At 41.8% G+C, this 24,552-nt stretch overlaps 1 protein-coding gene across 31 annotated transcripts in view; it reads left to right on the forward strand.

Annotated features, from left to right (window-relative positions):
* CELF2 (CUGBP Elav-like family member 2) overlaps positions 1 to 24,552 on the forward strand; it is a 633,688-nt gene that overhangs the window by 57,170 nt on the left and 551,966 nt on the right. For 6 of the 31 annotated variants that reach the window (XM_063926840.1, XM_063926848.1, XM_063926861.1 and 3 more), the window contains exon 1: positions 11,821 to 12,087. The exons of the other annotated variants lie outside the window; for them this stretch is intronic. In XM_063926840.1, coding sequence (XP_063782910.1) covers positions 12,014 to 12,087 — 74 coding nt within the window. In that variant the 5' untranslated portion in view covers positions 11,821 to 12,013. Of the gene's footprint in view, positions 1 to 11,820; positions 12,088 to 24,552 lie in introns of those variants that run through there. 31 annotated transcript variants of the gene reach the window in all.

Below are 24,552 nucleotides of genomic sequence, written 5' to 3' on the forward strand. Positions count from 1 at the left end.
AAAATGGGTGCTGCCTTTTATCAAATGAGCATTCCCCTAACTTTATTGAAGTCAGGACTGGGGAGATATTTACCCATCCCTGAACTTTATAATGGTTTCTGCTGGACTAATTTTCTGGTCACCACACATGATTTCCAGAGAATAACTTCTCGAGGGATACATTATTTCAGTTGATGTTACTATTGAGTCTGAGGGTACTAAATGGGGAGATTTAGAACTTTTAATGCTCTTTTCCCCATTTGACTTCTGAAAATTTCTGTAGTGTAGTTCATGGAAGTGGAAAGGCTTAATGACATTATTGCAGCTTGGACATCATGAGGTCACCAAATTCCACCCCCTCAGTTTGAAGCCTTGCAGTGCTTAAGACATGTATCTTCCATATTTAACAGTGAAGGAGTTCATTTCTGTAGAAAAAGGATTTAACACAATGGTTTTGGACCTTTTTTGGACTTTTCAAATGACCAAATATATATAAGGTAAATCACCATAGAGGTCAATCATTTTGTAAAAATCATAAAATTATATCAGCCGACATAGCAAATCATCAAGATGATTGATTTATGTAGTGTTAAGCATGAGAATGGCAGTCATCTGTGAGAGGTTGAAGTAGCAAAAAGCTAAAAAAAAATTGGCAAAAATAAACTCATTGGTTTCATGCACTTGATTTAACCTCAGTGCTCTTCCCAAACCCCTTGCTGTTTGGTTGAGGGTGCAAGTGTGATGAACAAGACTGCCATGCCAGAGCAGTCCAATTGCCCCATGTGTAAACCTCATGGCTAATTGAATACCCCCTTGGAGTGACAATTTTGCCACCCCATTGATTTCAGTGTAATACACCAATACATTAAATCAATTCTACTGGACCAAGTGATGGTACATTACAGTGATCAACAGGCCCTAGGATGGCTTGCTTTCCTCATTTGTACCATCCGATCTTAAGAGCTATTTCCAGAGCAGTTACCAACTTCAAATTTCAACTACATGTGAGTATGCCTAGCCAGCATAGGCTCCCACATGAACATACTGAATATGGTATTACCCTTTAGGGGTTATAGAGGAGCTCCAGTACCCCTGTGTTTTATACATGCAGTTCTAGGATTTCAGCTCTGTACTGATTGACTGCAACAACAGGTCGCTACATTGTGAACATTAAGCTATAGTTTCTGCATGTAGCTTTTTTAGTGTGTTACAGTGTTTATTTTCTTGCCAGTATTTCATATATGTATTAGTTCTATTGCTTTTTTTAAATTCATGTCATTAGAGCTATTTTATTGTTACTGTTTTAACGTCTATGTCTGATTTATTAATATTTGCTAAGGAAAACTATTGATTAACTATTTTGCACTCCCTTATATCGTTCCTTATTAATACACCAGGTTACCTTTGGCTATTATGATAAATTATTAGATGAGGGTATGAGAAGAAACAAAGGATAAATTCAGTTAGAGGCGAGTAAAGGCAGTTATACACTGCATTTACAGCACTGCCAGAGTCACTGCTTTTTGTTCACAGCCCCATATGGTTGAATACAAAATCAGTCCATTGTGACAAATGGCCACGAGGAGTCCAGCGTTCAGGTGCCATTATTATATACAATATACGTCGTTGCAATGGCAATTTGCCCCCTTTGCCCCTGATTGAAGTCATCCCAAAGTGTCCACACACTAGCCCTGCTCAACGGTAGAATATCAAAGTATGGCATCTGGTATTCTCCTTTGCAGGCAGCCAATCACAAGTGGTTTCTCACACTGGATGCTTGTGATTGACAGTGAGTGGAAGTTCCTTTACTTTCCTTCATTGATCATGTTACAGTATTTAAAGAACAGATGAACAGATGCTGGTAATAACATTTTTTTTCCTGGTTCATTCAAAATTGCCACAAATTACTTGATTTTAAAAGAAAGATATTTTTGTTTGAAAGGTTACATTGTTGAAACAAGGAGTTCACAGTTGTGGTTGAAAATTTATGGTGATCCTGATTGATTTAAAACTAGAGGGAATAAAATATTTAGTAGATTCCCTCTTGGAGCTCAAAAAAAGCAGAGCAATTAACTCTTTTAAGACAATCTATTTCTACATCCTTATGAGTTATATGATATGTAAAATACTCCCTTGCTGTATTAGGAATTATTAAATTAGCCAAGGCTCATCAGCAATATATCAAATAATGTATCATCACATAACAGTCTCTTAAGCATCACTGGTATTATTTTAATCCTACTTGCCTAGCTAGTTTGTAATTAGAAGAGGTTTTTTGTACTATTGACCAAGAGTTATGGATCAATGGGTCAACCTGGATTAAGTCCAGTAGCGGATCTTGCCACGGGCAAGCAGGACTTTTGCCCGGGGCACCGCCTTCCAGGAGGGCGCTGGTGCCATCCGGAGGGCGCCGCACCATGGCAAGATCCGCCACTGCTGTGCCCTCTGCTGCCCGCTGTGTCCCCCATCTGTGCCTCCTGTGAAGGGAACTAGACGCGTAGCGTCTAGGTTCCCTTTGTGGAGAGGACCTTTTGCTGTGCGGTGCGTGATGGCGTCATCGCGCACCGCTCAGCATTCAAGCGGCGCTACTAATGTACAGGGGGCGTAACTGACCATGCCCCCTGTATTAAGCCATGCCCCGTTTCCTGCCCGGGGCGCAGAGCGGGCTTGAACCGGTCCTGATTAAGTCAACAGTCATTAGGTTGACCACTATTGGTCAACATGGACATGGTCAACAATGGGAAAAGGTCAAGAGAATAAAACAGTCAACACGGGATGGGTTGACACATGAAAAGGTTGACATGAGTTTTTTAAATTGTCTTGGTGTCATTTTCTCCATAACAGGACCAGAAACCCCAAATAGTTTGTGTCGAACCTGTCCTGTGTCGACCTTTTCACTGTGTCTACCTTTTTGCATGTTGACATTGTCCATGTCGACCAACAGTGGCCTACCATCAGTATACCTAACCAGGTAACAGATGCTTATGTCTGCATAACTTTAAGACATGTAGTGAATGGATAATAACCCTGAAGGTAAAATGTTTTTATTGTATCAAGTGCAGGCATGTTATAGAAAGTAAAATATGAGTAGTATTTTATTTTTAAAGCACATGTTTCATATTAATTTGTACTCTATTGTAGTCACAGATATAATATTTTGTGAGTGATGGTAGGGTCATTTGAGCATACAGTATTTGCAATATTCAGTTTCACAAAAGCTTATTCCAAAAATGTTGTGATATTAGTGAGCATTTCTATTTACATGGATGATTTAGGTATGAATATACATACCTCTATTGTTATTAACTTAAACATATATGCTTTAATCTACTTTATGACAAAACATTACAAATGAGTTTGAATAATTTAAAAGGCAAGCATTACTTCCCAAGTCATATGCAGCATACTGTATATACTTCCAGAGTAACAACGTTAAAGAAAGAAAACCCCCTGAGACAATAAAGTGAAAGTTGCAAATCACTCCAGCTAAATACTCTTATGCTGAAAAACCCATATTTTTCTTATTTATTTATTTATTATTTATTAACAGTTTCTTATATAGTGCAGCATATTTCGTTGCGCTTTACAATTGGAACAACAGTAATAAAACAAAACTGGGTAATAACAGAGAGACGTAGAGGCAGGGCTGTCATAAGAAATTGTGGGGCCCGGGACCGACAAAATAGACAGAGCCCCCCTAACAATAAAAATAAGATTCTGCCACACTACTCCACCACTACGTGATGTCACACATCATGACGTAACATATAGGTGGAGCATTGCAAACCTGCAGGAATGATTCACAAAGCTGATGCACAGGGAAGGCTTGTTTCAAGTCCTCCCTGCACAGCAGCCCGCTGTTGTTGCACTGCCTATACAGCTCTCCAGGTATTGGCGGGAGGAGCCGGGGGTAGGCCCCCCTCTCTATAAGGGCCCGGGACTCCAGTCCCCCCCTGATGGCTGCCTTGCATAAAGGTAGGAAGGCACTGCTCACAAGCTTAAAATATATAGGGAAATAGGCATTTATACACAAGACTAGGTGCTACCTATGCATTATGTTCTAGCCAGATTGCAAATGTACTGTACTTAATCGGCTGTATGATATGATCACCCAGCAGTGTTGGTCTGGGGTCAGGGGGATGTGAAAGTGAAGAAAGACAAAACATGTGAGGTTACGTGTGGACAGTACGGAGGGGATGTAATTAGATAGGGAGTCATTGAAGGTTATGTGAATGGGTCTGGAATTTGATAATCTTTTCAGAAGAGATGAGTTTTCAGGGAACGCTTGAAGGTTTGGAGACTAGAGGAGAGTCCTATTGTGCGTGAGAGGGCATTCCACAGAGTGGGTACAGCTCTAAGAGAGTCCTGTAATTTTGAGTGGGAGTGAGTAATGTGTGTGGATGAGAGAAGCAAATCTTGTGCAGACGGAGAGGTCGGGTAGGGAGATATTTTGAGATGTATGTTGGTACATTTTGGTTAATAGCCTTGTGTCTAAGTAAAAGTATTTTATATTGAATATGTTAGAATACTGGTAACCAATGGAGGGAATGACAGAGGGGATCAGCGGACGATGAATGGTTGGCAAGGAAGATTATCCTTGCAGCTGCATTCATAATGGATTGTAGTGGTGAGAGTCTATTTTTGGGAAGACCAGAAAGGTGACTATTGCGAAAATCAATGCGGTAGATAATGAGAGCATTGATTAGAGTTTTTGCAGCTTCTTGTGTAAGATATGATCGTATTTTGGATATGTTTCTTAGATGTATGTAACATGATTTTGAGACAGATTGAATGTGGGGAACAAAAGACAGTGGATGACCCTTAGGCAGCAAGCTTGTGGGGTAGGATTGATTGTTGAGTAAACATCAGTGATAGAGTTATCGGGTTGGTAACTATTATTGGCCGGTGGAAATATAATTAATTCTGTTTAGGAAATATTAAGTTTAAGGTGGCAAGATGACATCAAAGATGATGCACATATATTCTGCATTGGGGAGATATGTACTTCTAAATGAACAAGTAAAAACAAAAAAGTAGCATATTTGTCTATTTATATCCTATTAGCAATCTTGTTAGGGTTTGTTATGCTTGCATCATTGTTTTTTTAAACCTGATCCTTGGCTGCATTTTGGAGTTCTAGATATAAAATAGTTATGGGGAGTGACTAAATTTCTCTGATCAATAAAATCTTTGATTTTAATAAAATCTCTGATTTTAATTAAATCTCTGATCAACCCTAATACGAAAGCAGTATTAAAAAATAGCAATTACTGAGAAAACACAAACCTACATTCCTTTGTGATACAAAGGTGTGAAAGCTATGCACTCTTCCAAACACTATGAACGTTCTTGTTGTTTACTTGCTGTTTACTGATTAGTAACCTCTAAAGATTTATTGTTGCCTTAAATGGCTTCTTAGAAAAAAATATATAAAAGTCTTAGGGAAAATGTATCAAACCTTAAATAGTGGAGAAGGGACAGTTGAAGACATTGCCCATAGCAACCACAATCAGCTTTTTGTTAGTATTCATTAAGTACACACTATAAAATGATAGGTAGAAGCTGATTGGTTACCATGAGCAACTTCTCCACATAGAAGGTGTGATACATGTCTGCCATAATCAGAAAGTCTCCACATCAGTGTGAGTTTATTTATATGTCATACAGTATACTGTATGGATACTTGCACATACTGGCCATATTTGAGCATGACATGAAGCACTGTTGTGTTGTAACCCATAGCAACCAATCACATCATTGTTTATTTCACCAAAACTAGTCTGACAGCTGATACATGCCTGGTATTTGTGGACTGCATGCATCATAGCTGTTGGTAGCACCTGGTACACAGGTAACAAATTATGTGCTTAAACACCATGGCAGCCAATCAGATTCAGGGTGAATTTTTTTCTTGTACAATCTATAAAATTAAAAGATACATGATTGGCTTGGATATGTCAAACATTAAAGGGGAGATATACTGTATCAAACCTTCTAAAGAGGACACATGTAAGAGTTGCCAAAGCAATTAATATGTTTCTAGCTATCATATATATATAGTAGTACATTCTATAAAATGATAGTTTAATCAGATTGGTTACTATGGGCAACTTCTAGACTTATCCTCTTTATAAATTTTCACTACAGTATGTTCATATTTTTTCTTATTACAAGACTTCACTTGTACTATTGTAAGCCTTCTGTCTTCCATAGACAGTGCACTCCTCCAGCGTTGTTATCGGGTGGCAGTGCATCCTGTGCCCTCCCCCGCCCCTACACATGTGACAACATGACATCACACTTCTGAAGCGGAATCATTGGCTCTGGAAAGTATCGCTCTTCCCAGAGCATCTTAAGGACGTTCCTGGCAGCTGCACACTGTCCACAGGCTGCTGGGTACTTGCCCGGAGTGTTCCTTGGATGCTACGGGTGGCTCTGCAGTAGTTGCTACTGGTTGCAGGATAATGTTCCAGGCATCCTACAAGCCACATGCACTTGTATTATGAAACTGCTACAGTCCTGCCCCTTGGGCACTGCACCCTGTGTGACAGCATGGACCCACACCCCTAGTAATGTCTCTGCACTCCACACTTCCCTCTTGATGTTATGACACCTATGTGATGGTGCAGTCTTGTGATCATTTCATATTCCTACAGTAGAGCAGCTGCACAAAATTTTGATTTTGGTCAATTATAACTAAAACCAAATAAGTGCTTTCAGGAACGAAATAAGAGAGTAGGGGGCTCATGTGCAGCCTCTGTGCTGGCCGCCTCGTTTCCAAGTAGTGCAGTGGATAGCAGGCTCTGGCACTGTGCCAGATCCTACTGTGCATGTGTGGGTCTCTAGAAACGGTTCCTGTATGAATGGTCGACCATGTTATGGTTGACAGTCATTAGGTCGACCACTATTGGTTGACATAGGCATGGTCGACATGGACAAATGGTCGACTCGTGAAAATGGTCGACACATGAAAGGTCAACACATGAAAATGTCAACATTATTTTTTTTTTACTTTTTTTGGTGTAATTTTCTGTGTAAAGTGACGGGGAACCCCAATTAGTGCACCGCGTCCACTCACATGGCTCGCTTCACTCGCCATGCTTCTGGCAAGGTGCCTCGCTCCGCTACCTATGCACTCAGCACAGATTACCGTTCCCAATCGTAGTCCACGTGGATCGTAAAGTCTGGAAAAGTTCCACAAAAGATATTTTTTTTTAAACCATGTCGACCTTTTCATGTGCTGACCTGTCACGTGTCAACCATTTTCATGTGTCGACCAAGTGCCCATGTCGACCATGTCAATGTCGACCGATAGTGGTCGACCTAATGACTGTCGACCATAACATGGTCGACCATCCAAACAGATACCTCTAGAAACATGGTGTGTGGGGTTCTGGGAACATGATGTGTCGGGCTCTGGGTACATGGCGTTCGCACAGTGATTTCTCTAGTGTGCATGTGCATATCTCATGGAAAATGGTGGCCACACAATTTCTCTGGTGATTAGTGCACCACTGATGCAGCCTTCTGGAGAGGTAAGTATAATAATTGGGCGCAGAGTGTGCAGTATGTGCCCACACACTCTGCATTAATTACAGATATGCCACTGGTTGTTTGGGGATTTGACGGTTTTACATTAAATATTGGAAATAAGGGAACGTTTAGATTTACGTTATAGTGTTACCTATGATTTGATATGAGTTGCCTATGCTCCCATGGCTGGGAATTCCACCGAAAATTATAAACGCGTACTATGGGGCAGATGTAATGCCGTCCAAGTCGGTCAGAGGTGTAGGTTGCCGGACGAACTCTGACTTTTTTTTTAAAGCGGCAATCATTTACAAGTCATGGTTTTGCCTTGAAATGATTGGTGCTTTAAAAAAAAAGTCAGGGTTCAGCTGGCAAACTACACCTCCGATGAACTCGGACAGCATTACATCCGGACTTATGGCCCAATTCTAAATTATATACTGTTAATCACTAAAGTGTAGATTTATCAAATCTTGGAGAGATATAAATTGTAACTAATCAGCTTATGCCCTTTTAAAAGTACAGTCTGTGAAATGACAGAATCTGACTGATTGGTACTTTATCTTTCTCCACTTTATCTCTCTCCAAAATGTTATACATGTCCAGGCTCTCTTTCAGTGGGGTAGATGTATTGACCAGACTAATTTTCTAGTTGTAGGAATAAGTCAATGCTGTTACACAGTACACTTTTCTCCGTAAACATGCCCAAATTTAGATGTAACCTTAAGAGGCCTGTGTGTTTAGAATTGAGGCACTGTCTAACTAGCCTTCCACTGAACATTTCTGTGAAATCTTCTGCATTAGGCTGTTAGTACATAGTGACCATTCCTAAAATTATTCAGAAACTGCTCTTTCTACATAATTTTATTAAAAAAAAATGCTTGATAAATAGGCCCCTATTTCCTCAGCTTGTGCAACACACAGGAACATGGGGGGTAATTCCAAGTTGATCGCAGCAGGATTTTTGTTAGCAATTGGGCAAAACCATGTGCACTGCAGGGGAGGCAGATATAACATGTGCAGAGACAGTTAGATTTGGTTGGGGTGTGTTCAATCTGCAATCTAATTTGCAGTGTAAAAATAAAGCAGCCAGTATTTACCCTGCACAGAAATAAAATAACCCACCCAAATCTAACTCTTTCTGCACATGTTAAATCTGCCTCCCCTGCAGTGCACATGGTTTTGCCCAATTGCTATAAAAAATCCTGCTGCAATCAACTTGGAATTACCCCCATGGTGAACTATTGCAACAAAAAGAGTCATGAGGGTCACGTTAAAAATAGGCCATTCAGACCAAAAAATAAGTGCCTGGCATCATCCCTCAAGTGTTTGAAATAATATTTATAAGCTAAATGGGTTTAAAATACAACTTTCCATTTTACAGTACTTACACATATGGAAAAGATTTAAGACATACAGTAAAAGTTTTCAGTTTAACCCATCTCTTTTTCACCCAGCCCATTTTATTTTGTACAGTCCTAAATAAGAGAATGGAATTAAATGACCTCAATGAACTTTACAGAGTCATTTTAAAAGAGTACCTTCTTCTTACGGGTATGGGTCGTTGGGTCGACCCAACTTAGGTTGACACTCATTAGGTACATCATGTTCCCTTCTCACTTTTCCTTGTAAGAAGGGGTTACGTTCGACACACATTAGGTCGACACTCATTAGGTCAACCACTGAAGGTCGACATTGCCATTAAGTCAACATGCATTAGGTCGACATGGGCGTTAGGTCGACATGTACTAGGTCAACAGGGCAAAAGGTTTACATGAGGTTTTTGACTGTTTTTGGTGTCGTTTTCTCCGTAAAGTGACGGGGAACCCAAATTAGTGCATTGTGTCCTCTCTCATTGCTCGCTTCGCTCGGCACAGATTACCTTTCCAATCATAGTCCACGTGGATTGTTAAATATTAAAAAATCCCAAAAATTAGAAAAAAATGTGAAAAACGCATGTCGACGGTCGACCTAACGACTATGTCGACATAATGCATGTCAACCTAATGGCATTGTCGACCTTCAGTGGTTGACCTAATGAGTGTCGACCTAATTTGTGTCGAACGTAACCCCTTCTTACAAGGAAAAGTGAGAAGGGAACATGATGTTCAACACTCGTAGGATATATTTACATGAATATGGGAGTCCCCAGTACTGACGAAATATGCAGCTTCTTTCAAGTGCAAGGTATTAGCGGGATCAGTATGAAATGCAGGCGGACGGGATCCCTGCTGTCATGATCCCGACAGCGGGATCTTGTCCGCCATAATGACAGCAGCAGGACGAGTGCTAGAAAGCCCCTTGCTGCTGGCATGGCGGCTCGCTGCACTCACCACAGAGGGAGAATAGACTGTGTGCCGGAATTCCGGCGGCGGCATTTCACCGCTAGTCGTGATTCTGGTGTCGGCATTGTGACTGCCGGGATCCTGACTAACAGTATTTTAACTGCTTCCTGTATTAACATAGGCCCGCATTCAATAAGGATTGCAATTGCAAAGCTGTACACTATGAACGCATCGCAGTTACTGATGAACTTTGCTTGCTTAGACTTGCTGTCGCAGGATGGCTTGCGAGCAGTGGTGCAAATAGAAATATTTTCTTAGTGGTACTGAGTGCCGAAAAATGGCCGTGATCATGTGTTGTGAGGGGTGTGGTCACATGCTGCTAGTGGGAGTGGCTACATGACACTAGCGACGTGGCCACATGACACAGCCCCTTTTTGTGGGGATTCTGGAGGCAAGGCTAAAAATATATACTAATGCCTCCAGTATAATAGAAATATATAGTGATACTTCTAGTATAATAGAAATATATAGTAATGCCCCCAATTTAATAACAATATATAGTAATGCCTCCATTATAACAGGAAAATACAGCCACTGTCGCACTCCCAGTAACCCTGACAAAGTGGGAGGAGCCGTCATGCTGCCAAGCACCATGGTCTTGTTGCTTTGTGGCACATTATAATTGTGGTAATGGCAAAGTGTGTGGAAGGTGGTACTGAGTACCCACTGCCAAATTCTTAAGGTACTCTGTACCCGAGCGTACCTGCATACTTGCACCACTGCTTGCGAGGCCAAATAATCTGAGTCTTGCGATATAGTCCTTGGCCTTGCTACTCCCAAGAAAATGGAGTGACATGCCCCCGTTTCCGGCAATGCCGTCCACCCCCTCCCCCCCCTTCCCCGCAAACACCTATGCCTGTCAATCAGGCAGAGACGATAGCATATCAGAGTTGCGATCACAGGACCCGTTCTCCATATATGCAGAATGGGTTCTGTGCACGCGCAGTTTCCTGGACATTAGATAACTGTGTATTGGATCACATAAGCGATCCAACCTGAATAAGGCCTATTGTTTCTAGTTTAGTGAAACAACTACAAAGCAAGAAAATAATAAAGCAGGACAAGGTTATGACATAAAGGCTGTACTATGTCATACTTAATGCAGTTTATGCATCGGATATATCTATATATATATACTGTATATATATATATATATATATAGAGAGAGAGAGAGAGAGAGAGAGAGAGAGAGAGAGAGAGAGAAAAAATAGTGACATTTATTGCTGAGTAAATAAGCAGAGCACCCTGTTTTACACACACACTTACAGTACTCCTATTTTTTCATCTATATAACATTGGTTTGATTGTATTGTAGATTATCTCACATGAGTGAATGTATTTTTCTTTGTGTGTGCCTGGTATTGGGTTTTATTGGGCTATTCCCTTTGGTTTTACTATAGAGTTATAAAACATCAAATATAAATGTTGATATTTTCTATTTTGACATAACATGTTATGATTATTCAGTGAACGCTGCAATTCACTTATTTTTACACGTGTATGGTTTAGTCGCAGCTAGTGCAGGTAACTTCACTTCACACAATGAGGAAATACAGTATTGTGGGGTCTTTGAATATTCGCAAACAGCACATTTCTAAATATAAAACTCCACAGTTAGCAATGCTGAAAACAACAGAGGTGATGCATACTGTAAGTGAAGATCTTCTAAGTAGATTGCATAATGCATTTAAAAGAAAATATATATGTACAGTATGCGAGTTACAGCTACACTGGTTATGGATGCTTTAAAGTCTGCTACAGTATTTGCTATCCATAAAAAAAATATATCATTTATTGCTAAATTCTACTTGACAATATTGCACATGAACATTTGTGTAATGAAGTGGAAGTATTAATGCACTAGGGATAATAGGGTGGGAGAAGTGCAGGGGTTAAATGGAGCTGCAGTAGGAAGGGAGCTCCGCCTCTGCTTTCAGCACCTGGTACTCTATAGACAGTTGCCTCAGCAGTAGATTTCAGAAGGGATTGGAGGAAAACAAGAGGGGGAGAGAATGTGACAACTGCCGGCTCTGGCTGCTGCCTTGGGGAGGCCTCCCGCACCTGTCCCTGCCTGTCTCTTGGCCAGCACTCTTGTTGAATCAGACAAGCAGAGAAACATTCTTATTTGCCAGAGCAGAACGGCGTGCAGAAGCAAGAACATGACTTCTTCATTCAAGCTGGATTTTCTCCCTGATATGATGGTCGATAGCCGTTTGCTAGTTTCTGACAGAATGTAAGTACACATCCAGCGTTCTGGGAGATTTAGAACAGTGTGCCATGCTACATTAATGCCACATTGCTGATGTGTGTGCAGCGACGAGAGAGTGAGGGGGGAATATTCCCATCCTGTACTTCCTCCAGGCTACAGAGTTTTTAGGGAGAGTGATTTGTGCTTTCAGATGTCTGGAGTTTACCCTGCCTCAGACAATCATTTGCAATCACTTTGAGTTTCCTAATGATGTGCTGCTTATATTGTCACGATGATCTGATAAGGCAGCTAAGCAAGGATCAGCAATGGCTTTTTTCCCCCACTTTCTGTTTCTGTGCTGTAGAAAATGGCATTAATCATAATGCTTTCAGCAGTCCCCTGTATTACAACACATTTCTTTATTGTGCCTGAGTCCTGCTAGAGATGATGCTTGTGGATTCCAGTAATGCAGTTTAATAAAATGAGATACAGTGTGCTTCTTCCACCTTTATCATTGGCTGTGGATACAAAGATTAGGACAACACATTATTAAACCCCCATGCTCAAATCATTTCATATTTATATAAAGCTGGAAATCTGTGCTAGTCCCCCACTGTTCTACTTGAATGGGATATGTGACTATACTCGGAGTGACACTGAGTGCTATGTTATGGGATATGATCAGCTAAACAGGGATTTACGTCGGAATGTGTCAGCCTTTTACTTTCTCTGGAAAACGTGGCTGTGCCATTAATGTTTATGGAAATAAATATTTACAAGACATTTCTTAATTGATCCCTGCTGCAGCAGGAGTGTCTTTTCCAAAGTTACTGAAAAATAGTTGTTCAAAGCCAAGGGAAATAAATACAAGTACTTAAAAAAGCTGCATGTGCAAATCCACATCTGTTAACTTTTACAGTCATCTACAGGCGTGTTTTGTTACCATAGTTCTTTAAAAATGATATATAATATAAATAGTTTACAGTTTGTAGGGTTAAAGTGTACCTATAAATAAAGACAAGTATGTGTTCTCATAACTGCCAGCCATGATTCATGGTTACGTCTTTGTGCAGAACCTAAGAAGAACCATTCAGAGTTTTATGATCAATTTTACTGGCAGCAAACTTTCCCCATCGGTGCTCGCTGCTTTCCTAAGCACATTAGACGAGAAGCCTTTGAGTGAAGAGATTCAATACTGGGCTATTGTCTAAGCTGCAGAGCTATAGGGGGTGGAGAACATAAGCCTTTCATGTTCTGGCCAACGTAATTCATACAATTCTTGCAGTCAATAATACAATATACTAAACTGTCTGTTTAAAAACATGAGATCACAGTTACTAGTGCAGGGGTCAAAGCTGAATTTTCTAATACTTTTTTCCTTTCAGTTGCATAGATAGGGCCCATTCATAAATTGTTAGAGACAATTATATATTCTAGCTGAGAGTATTTCCAAACGGCTGAGAAACATTTGCACTCAGACGTTAAGCGCCCAGCGTTGAAAAAGTTAAACTAATAAATAATTCCAGACATGAGGTGAATATGAGGTCATGTCGGGTATTGTCTTTCACTGCAACACTTCATTGTGTGTTTATCAGCTGATCTTACACAGGTGAAACAAATACTGTACAACAACAGGTAGCTTAAGTTCAAAGTTCTAAAAACGGTTCACACTGTGAACACCAATACATATTCCCAAAGACTTCAGCATTGAATATATACATAGAGCGATTATTATCTATTATAACTAAATATGTTATTGGCATACCTCCCAACATGACCCTCTCCAGGAGGAACACAATGCTCTGCTTCTGGATTTTTCTCTTCATTTATGATTGCCAGCACCTCTGTTGAACAGGTTAATGGATAAGAAAGGTGTTTCAGCACAGGTGGCGGCAATAAGCAGTAAGAGGGAAGTCCAGGAGCAGAGCATTCTGTCCCTCCTGGAGAGGGTCATGTTGGGAGGTATGTATTGGAAATATTTCAGCCACCGTTCTTTCTAAAAACATCTTGGAATCCGAGGGTAACCTTTGACCCACTGTCAAAAGTCTAACTAAATTATCTGAATCAAACCTTGTGTCTCATATTATCCTTGGATTGTTGTAGAGATTATCAAGATTTTCATCATTCCATCTCATTAACAAAAGACATGTACAGTTACAATTAATAGAATGTAAACCATTGCCCATGGAGTAACTAAACTGGCTAGATAAGGCTATTACATAGGCTGTACTTAGTTTGTATAGGCAGTTATATTTTTGTAAATCATTAAAAGTCTTTTGAAAAAAGTGATCCTTCATTATAGCTTTAGACATATCAATTTTTGCCAGATTCCATAATTATTATTATATAATATTACAAGTATTATTAATATTATTATTATTAATGTCCAATACCCAGAGATTAGCGTGACAGTGTTACTTAATACTGTACTGTATGCAACTGTTTTATATGTTATTGCAAGCTTTACGCTTGGGTGAAATGCTGGTGACATTGTTACACACTTTATTTTACCAAACATGTGCTTGCAAAAAGCACAGGTGCAGCAAAGCTCATTATTATATTTTTAGCGATACACCAAGTAACAGTAATTGTGGGGCTATAACAAGACTTGTGACTGTTCTTTCATGGTGTAATACTTATAAAATGCCACATAGGAAAATGGCATCAGGAAAGGTTCAGATGATCTAACTAAGGCCATGCATTATGTAGCAGTAGCGCTAAATATTACTAGCTTTCCATCCAGTGTGGAATGTGCGGTGCAGAATTCACATTACTTGTAACACCTGCTATGTTTAATATACAGATAAATAAGTGTGCATGTATATGTGCGAGTAGATGACATGACAAACATTATCATATTTCATTTGGAAAAATTAGTATTTGAATTTGTTATTAAAAATAAATAACCCCCCCCCCCCCCAGATAATTCACAGTTTGATGCATTTGACACATTGTGATTAGGAAAGAAAGCATAATTATACAGTTTTTACGCCAGTAGCCTTTAATTTGAAATGGTCAACCTGTCTGCAGAAGTTCTCCTAACACTAATATGAACATTACACTTTGCTGATGAGCCGAGCAGCTACGAAGACATATAGCTTCAGGGAATGCTTCATTTGTCATCTAGACACACAACTGTGCTGACTAAATTTGAATATGGTATAAGTTGTCCATAACGTAGAGATATATGTAGTATGTATATATGGATTTCCTTTCTATATACCTTGTCTAGTGTTCACAGCGCTGTCCACTTGCTCCATAGTTATTTGCATTGATTCCCATTGATAAACAGCACAATACATCTTAACTAACTATTATAGTTGTACTTGTACTTTGCATCTAGTGATGAGCGAAAGGTTTTAGAGATTAATTGTTGCTTCTCTGGGTTGTATGTTGTTGACAGTAGTTGTCAACGTGATAAAATGCAATTTGCAGTAGGTTGCAAGTGGTCTGGAACTTTGGCTATGGTACATGACCTTTTTTGTATTGCTTGGAAGCAAAAGAAAAAAGTGATTTCAAAAAGGTATTGACGAATAATTGGTTCACATGCAAGAAAAATGTTAAAGTATGTGTGTTCTATTTAATAATATGTAAAGGGGTATAATGTAGTTAAGGAAAAATATATGGTCAATAAGAGAAGCGAACTTGTAAGAAAAATCGTCCTTGTATAACATAGCTCGTGTAATAACATTCTAACCGGCTTCTCTTTGTAAGACTTTGGGATTTCTGAATTAAACCTTGGTTTTCTCTGCAAACAAGCTGCAGAAAATCTGTTGTTATTGGTAGTTGTTATTTACTTGATTTTGGTGACATTAAATGAACAGAATTATAATACAGAGTTATAATGTGTTATTGGGTTATTCTTTAATATTGCTTCAAGATGAACTGTTTATTTTTATAGATCACAAGATTTAATTAAGTAAAATAAACACTCTGTGTGACCTATTGTGTGTACAAACAACCTAACTTTTTGTTTATTTAACAGTCATAGACCTAAAATCAGAATTGCATATTTTGATATTGCGTATACAGTAGATCCTCATCAGTGGAATACAATACAGCAAGTTACCTAAACATCAAATATGCACTAGTCTTAAAATAGCTGCTTGTGACTGACTGTAGTGACTAATGCATTGCAGATGATGCTCTGTACTATACAGTTTGTTATATTTTTCCTAAATTGCTTGGTTGGCATATACGAAAAAAAGTTTGCATTAAGTTTATGCAGGTGTTGACTTCTGTAGTACATTAAGTATTGTGAAGCGTTAGCTTATTTGTAGGGCCTTTCACTGACAGCGGAAGCATTAAGGCAAAAAAGGGGATATTTAAGTATTTTAACTTTCCAGTACCAGGCAAAGTAAATTCAATGGTTTGGCACACAGCTGTTTCTATCTGAAAAAGCCACAAATTATATGCCCCCATGCTGCTTTTAAAGCTATATTTATGATGAACAGGTTCACAAATAAATATCATTGAGTGGGCTTTGATTTATTTCACAACATCCTAGCAAATTGTGGGAATAACGGATGTTTTAAATGGCCAGCTGTTCGCGGTACTCATGCTCTTCTGGATCCTGAATGCAATAATTTTTATTATAACAGTGAAGGTTTCATGAGGAATTAATTATCTCTTTTAACCAACACTAGAAGAGGAAAGTTTTTTTGTTTTTTTACTGTACAGTGTGTGTTTTCTGTTTTACCTTGGCAAAAAGCCATTTATAACTAGTGTAGCAACTAATTACAAGCCCAGTACATATATCATACTTGACTAGTTGTACATTTGGTAACTTGGGAACGGACTTCTCATTTTTGTATTTAATGTAAATTCAGTAATATACAAAACATTTTCCAGGCACAACTTCCCAGTTCATTCAAATGTACAACCTTAATTTGGTGCCTGGGAGAGAAGCATGCAAAACAACTTGTCCAATGCTATGCGATGCTGTCATTGGGCACCTTTGCACTTGCTTGGTTACACCTCCCTTTGTATTTCAGTGGCGTGAAAATGATCTGTCTTATATATCACAGGGAAAGGTGACCTGAGGCCGGAGTGCTACAAGTTGGCTATCCCAGTTGTATCATATGTTCTTAAAGGTAGTACTGATTAAATTTGCAGATACTGTAACATGCAGTAGAAAACTGTTGATGGTTCTTGACCAGCTTTAGTACTACTCTATCAGGCATCTTACATTTGGACTGTTGTCTGGTACAGAATGAAGGACTCCAAGAATTAGACGAAAAGTAGATTGGAAGGTAGTTTTAATGTCATTACCCACACAATGTGTTACTTCAAAAATTAGTATTAAGCATAAACAAAACTATAATATGTGTATTGACCATTCCCTATATAAAATGCATTAGCCAATCAGATGCCATGTAATCTGCAACATTTAAGATGTTTCTTAAGGCCCCTACAAACTATATAATTTTTTTTGAATGATATGGGTAATTCCAATGCATTAGAGCGAAAAATCGTTCAAATCTCCAAGTGTGTATGCACTATGGGGTATATTTACTAAAAGTCGATTTTGGTTAATGTTGATTGATTTTTTGTTGTTGATGTTGGGTCTTTTTTTGTGCTTCGGGGTCTTAATCACACATTTACTAACAGATGATTTTTGACATCCTGTTATACAAAAATATGTAAAAAATCATCTCTTGGTAACTGTGTGATTTAGACCCTTAAACACAAAATCACTCAAAAATCGACCAAACATAACCAGATATTGCATTGCGGGGTTGCAGCATTTGGAGGATGTGTCATCTGAAACGGGCACAGGTTTGGGGCGGCCACGTAACTTCACATGTGGCTGATGCGACCAAAAAAATGACGGCTCTGCATCAGCCTTTGCAGTTTGGCTGCTAGGCAGCGTGCATCCACAAATCAGCGATGCGATCGCAATGGCATTGCGATTGCATCGCAGCTGGGTATTTGCATGCTGGGTGGCCTTGCCCTGTGCTGGACGGCCCCCAGCATGCGATCGCAGCCAGTTGCAGTTTTGCTAAAAAGCAAAATTGCAACTGAAGCTGAATAAGGTCCTATATAGTTTGTCCGGGAGTTCAAGGGAAATTGTTGATGACATTGAATTCATTGTTTGCAAGTCATCTAGTGTGTACCTAGCATTAGACTTCTTTCCAGTCAGAGGGGGGAATTCAATTGTTATTGTGGGTTCCTGCACCCCCGCGCATACGCGCCAACAGCTATTCAAGTGCTTTTGCCCACGGGCGCGAGACCTTCATTTCAGCTCGCTACCCCCGGGGTGGCAAGCTGAAATGAGTGAAGTGACCCATTTGGACACCCAAACAGGACTTTTTGCATCGCGCCCATTCGTTTAGTCGGGTTTCAGTGCTTTTCGCGGCAAAACCCCGACTGATATGGGCAAAATCAGCGCGATAAAGGGGGACAATTGACTATCACCCCATGAACTCCAGCCACTTTAGATGGGTGATCGGGCGTGATTAAACAGTTGAATTTGGTGTATAGGGTCTATGTAAAATAACTCTGGTCCAGTTACTTGGGAATCCAACCAAGGTAGCTACCAGGATTGAACCTGTTGCAACATTTTTACTTTTTAAAACAAATGTTTCTCTACCTCATCTGCTTTGTGAGGAGCACACAAAAAAACTGTAATTTGGCTGGGAAATAAATTGAGAATACATGAAATTGGCTTACAGGACCCAATTCACTATTAATTGTATTGGCACCAATATCTTTAAAGGGGTGTGGTATATGTGACCGGCGGTCGGGAGACTGATGTCAGGATTCCGGCAGTGGAATCCCGCCGGGGGAGGTTGAGTGCAGTAGGCCCCTTGCGGGCTTGTTGGCGACCTGTGGTCACCACGGGTTCTGTTTCCACTCTATGGGTGTCCCCACGAGTGGGAAAAGTCTCTGTTGGTCGGCATGCTGACCGTCGGGATTGTGAGGGTGTGGGATGTAGGGGGAGGTTATGTGACCGTCGGTCACTTGACTACATCCCCTTTAAAGTATAGTTTGTCTTCTAGCTGTTATTTTGGCACAAGATAATTATTTGTGACATAGCATTCTTTTAATGTATTTGTGTATATATAATTTACATTACTGTAGCCGAAGAGCCGGATTCACTAAAGGGGGTACTCACGGAGCGATCACTGCTTAAATTCTAAGCAATCTGACTAGATTGCTTAGATTTTATGCATGATCGCTCCGTGTGTACCCCCCACAGCGATAACGATGCGCAGCCCCGAGCATCGCCATCACTGGTGCTAGATTGGCCTGCCGTGCAGGCCAATCTAGCAGGTCGCTCATTTCACCCGCTGGGTGAAATAAGCGCCCCCCCGTCTCCCCCCGCATGCTCAGCACACCTCGCGCTGTGCTAAGCGGTGGGAGAGATGTGTGCTGAGCAGTTCGCTCAGCACACATCTCTCCCAAATCGGGCCGTGAGTACTGGCCTTTAGTTACGATAAAGGGTGGTAGCCATGGGCATTTATGCCCAAGGCTATTCAATTATAGTCTATTATCTTGCAAGGTAAATTTGCTGCTGATGCACATTAACCCATACGTTCCAGGATAACTACCCGTAGCTATGAGTTGATATGTTCGCTGCACCTACAATAAGGGCACTTACCAAGGATTTCTGTTCAAGCCTACCTCAGACTCAAACATAAATCTGCATTAAGTGTAGCCTATGGACTTATTGCTGGCTGAAATTAAATAGCTCTGGTTACACACTGTGGCTAATTGAATCGTGCCTGTTTGTAAGCTAATGTCCCATATAAGAGTGCAAATTGTAACACCTATTGATTGATTAGTTTTCACTATCATGCCTCTTCATTTCCATCACAGACCCAGCGGAAACATGGGAGCATTGGAGAGAGTTCTGTTCACAAGCCACAGATGAGAGGTTGTGGCTTGCAATTGACCCTCCTATTCACAGCTCACTCTGCTACCATTTTAGAGGGGGAAGCAAAAGTGATTGTTTTACAGAACCAGAGGAACCCCTGGAGAAAAGACTGCTGTGTTCAGCTTCTGGTGTTCCAGCGGGATGCGGTCAAGATCCCGCTAGACGGGATCCCGGCGGTCGAAATACCGACGCCGGAATCCCGACCGTCACAATCCCGACCGCCACAATCCCGACCGCCACAATCCCGATATATTCTCCCTCCGTGGGTGTCCACGACACCCATAGAGGGAGAATATAATAGTGTGCCGAGCGCAGCGAGGCACCGTGCCCACAGGGTGGCGAGCAAAGCGAGCCCGCAAGGGGCTGCGTTCCGCTCGCCACCCCTGTCGGGATTGTGTGGTCGGGATTCCGGCGTCGATATTTCGACCGCCGGGATACCGACCAGCGGGATTACGTACTGATCCCGTTCCAGCTAGGGAAGGAGAATGGAAGTAAAATGTTACAGCAGGTGTTTACATACCCTCCAAAATGACCAATTCTATTAGGTACAAAGGGCTGGATGTATTAAAATACAGGATTCGGACGTTATGAGTAAGGTCCTCTTCTTCTCTGGATCACTGTGAAGTGGGTCCACATATCAGCAGCATGTATTAATAACAAGTGTGCCGAAGAGTGAAAGTATTAAACTACCTTTCTTCTGATGTGCACTCTCCCTCTTCGGCTGCTTTTACTGGCACTTACATTCCTTGTGTGCATGCGCCAGTCAGAAATCCCCCAATGACATTAGTGGGAAAAAAAGCGCCATTGTTTTGCGTATGCACAGTCCCTGGCTATCAGAGCTGACAGCCAGGGACAGTGCTGTGGGCCGCGCTGCGAGATCTGCAGATGTTGAAATCGATAGCTGCAGGAGTCGGAACTGTCAGTGCTACTGACCATTCATACATGCTACTGACCATTTTTACATGCTTCTGACCGTTCATACATTGCCCGGGGATGTATTTGTGATTGGCGGTCAGGAGACCGATGGTCACATAACCTCTCCCTACATCCCGCCCCATCACAATCCCGATGGTCAGCATGCAGACCAACAGGGACTATTCCCACTCATGGGTGTCCACGACACCCATAGAGCAGGAATAGAACCCGTGATGACCGTAGGTCACCACTGAGCCCGCAAGGGGCTTGCTGCACTTGCCACCCCCCGCCGGGATTCCGCTGCTGGGATCCCAGCGTCGGTATGCTGACCGGCGGTCTCCTGACCACCGGTCATGCATACCAAACCCCATTGTCCAGCATATTGGAGTACTATCTTAAAGATAGCAATGCCGATAATGACAGGGGCCCCTGTTATTTACTGGTAATTACTGCGGTCATGCATGGGGTCAAAGCGATATCAGCGTACCTAACATACCACTTCTCCCCCATGGCAAGGGTGTCATGGACACCCACGAGTGGGAATAGGCATGGTGCAGCTGTCGGCATTCTTAGCGGTCGGGATCCCAGAGTCGGTATTCTGACCACTGGAATCCCGATCATCTGGATATTAACTACATCCCTGTTAATGTAGGTTTGAGGAGTGTTAAGATATGCAAATACAAGTTTTTCTTTAGGCATCAGATGTTACTGTATATTGTACTCAAATTGAACATTTGGATCTAACTGATGTAAGATGGATTGAGTCTTGCCATGTGAACAGATTCCTTATGATTTTAAATCAAAGCAAATTGTACCAAACCAAAATGTACATCCCAAGAGTAGCAATTAATTAATGTCTGCTTTTTTCTGATTTGGGACTTTTTAATTTGCTGAATCCTTGATGTACTGAATGTAGTATTCCTTCAAATTAGGAAAAGTTAAATTGTGTGCTACAAATGATTAAGATTGGCTATATGAGGGTTCTGTGGCGGAACTAGTGAGCGGTGGGCCCAGGGGCGACAAAATGCTTTGCCCCCCCCCATCCCATCCAAGTCCACCCCCTCACCCCGTGAGAGGATCTGTTTAGCACTGTGTGCAAGAAACGGCATCGGAGCACCACCCCTGCTTGCAAACAGGGGCAGTGCGTGCCGTAGGCGCGCGCAAAAATACATAGTGGCGTGGCTTCATGGTGAAGGGGTGTGGCCACAAAATAATACCAATTCATAAAACGGTGCACAGTAGTCTCCATTATTCAAATTACGCCGCACAGTAGCACCACTACACCAGGTAGAGACCCTTTTACACCTTACGGCGGACAGATTCCTCTTTTTACATATTAAAGCAGACAGCGTGCCCTTTTTACACATAGCGGCAGACAGAGTGCACTTTTTACACATAACGGCAGACAGCGTGCCGTTGTTACACATAGCGGCAGACAGGGTCCCCTTTTTACACATAACGGCAGACAGCGTCCCCTTTTTACACATAACGGCAGACAGCGTACACTTTTTACACATAACGACAGACAGCGTGCCCTTGATAAACATAGCGGCAGACAGCGTACACTTTTTACACATAACGGCAGACAGCGTGCCCTTTTTACACATAACGGCAGACAGCGTGCCCTTTTTACACATAACGGCAGACAGTGTCCCCTTTTTACACATTACGGCAGACAGCGTGCCCTTGTTACACATTACGGCAGACAGCGTCCCCCTTTTTACACATTATGACAAGCAGATTCCCCCTTTTTACACATTGCGGCAGGCAGATTCCCCCTTTTTACACATTGCGGCAGACAGTTCCCCATTTTGCACATGGAAAGAAAAAGAAAGAAAGAAAGAAAGAAAGAAAGAGAAAGAAAGAAAGAAAGAAAGAAAGAAAGAAAGAAAGAAAGAAAGAAAGAAAGAAAGAAAGAAAGAAAGAAAGAATTATACTTACCCTCTCCGCTGGCTCAGGCTCCTCGGTGCAGCTTCTGATCACGATTCCCAGGCAGGAGAGAAGGAGGAGGAGGGAGCCGCAGCAGCGCTGTGTTATTGGTGGAGGCGCTGCTGCTGTGGTCCCTCTGCTTCACTATAGGCTGTTCTCGGAAGACAGCCTATAGTGAAGCAGAGGGACAGCAGCAGCGCCTCAACCAGTAGCAAAGCGCTGCTGCGGCTCCCTCCTCCACCTCCCTCCTCCTCCTTCTCCCCCGTACCGCTGCGCTCCTCTCCTCTCTGTCCGGGCAGCAGTTGCACACAGCGACATGTAATGAGTCAGTTTGACTCATTACATGCTTTGGGCCCCTGGACAGTGGCGGGCCCCAGTGCAACGCACTGGTTGCACTGGCGGTAGTTCCGCCTCTGTGAGGGTTACCCATCGCCCATCATTATCTGCTGTTTAATAGAGCTTTTTTTTATGACTTATTGTATGAAATAATAATATGGATACTACAGCATACAGTATGCACTATAGTTTTAAACTTTTTATCGTACTAAAAGGCATATGAGCAGTTTAGTGTTATATGATGAATTTAAGCTTAATTGCATTTTACACATGCTGTGGTTGTGGTGGGTCCAGGCAGTAGCGGGTTTGTCGCTATGCATCCAAGGTGGCCGTTTAGGGCCTAGCAGATCCCAGTGTGCCTGCCAAAGGGGCTCAATCATGGCATTTCTGATTTCTGCTAGATTGCAAGCTTTGCCGAAAATCTCACAACTCTGGGCTGGCTGTCAGTGATTCCACAGCTGCCGGGTGTTGGCTCAGTTGCTCGCCTGTGTCCTATTCAGTGTGTTGTGTGTGTGTGACATAATGACGCATGCACTTATGATGTCACACGCACAGAGAGGAGCTGGTCTGGGACGGGTCCATAGAGAAGTTCTGTATACTAAAGAGTGAGGTACGTACTTCAGGTGCAGCAGTTGCCTGTGCCTGCCTACACCAGCCTGCAGTGTTATTTTAAGTACACTAATACCCTACCATCCGCCTGCTGCAATTGGGGGGCATACACCAATTCGGGGGCAGCATACACTGCCATCTCTCTCTGGGCGCAGGGAGGCTGCTGTCTCCTATGTCTGAATGATGTGCAGGGTGGAGCGATCTCACTGATTGCACCCCCTCCCTTGATCTGCCCCAGGCTGAGGAGTGCACTACGCCCCCCTGGGTAGGGTGTGATGCCGCACAGTTTTTTCTTTCTCTAGTTTTGGACACATTTCCACAATTAGACCATGCCCCTTACAGTACCGGGGCCTATCCCCGCTCTCTACAGCCCTGACAGTACTCATGGAGTACTCCGTAATCAGACCTCTTTAATAGCTTTGAACACTTATAGTAAGTAAAAGTAACACTAGTTCAATTATTACACAGTGTGTACACAGCATCCAGAGCCGACAGTTGTTTGCATTGGCTCACGTGTTAGGATCTCCTGCTCTGTGCTGCCACGTCGCCATGGCAACCGGGAGGCAAGTGTTAGCGAAGTAACCTGAGCGCAGCTGATACTCCGGTCCGGGTTTTTACTGTGTAGTGGTTACAGGCTCTGTGCACGGCAGGGAATCCGGCGCTGGTTTTGTGCTCACAGTCTGTGAGGTCTGAGTGGGGCGTGGACAGCACCTGCTATATAAACCATCCTCTCAGGCTAGGCAAATGCTGCTGAATCTTTGTTTGTTAGTCAGTTCCAGAGAGTTAGCTAGTACTGTGTGACTTTGTATTTACTTGTTGCTTACTGCGAATAAGCCTTGGGA

The sequence above is a fragment of the Pseudophryne corroboree genome, chromosome 6, assembly GCF_028390025.1.
Source record: "Pseudophryne corroboree isolate aPseCor3 chromosome 6, aPseCor3.hap2, whole genome shotgun sequence".
Taxonomy (NCBI): Eukaryota; Metazoa; Chordata; class Amphibia; order Anura; family Myobatrachidae; genus Pseudophryne; species Pseudophryne corroboree.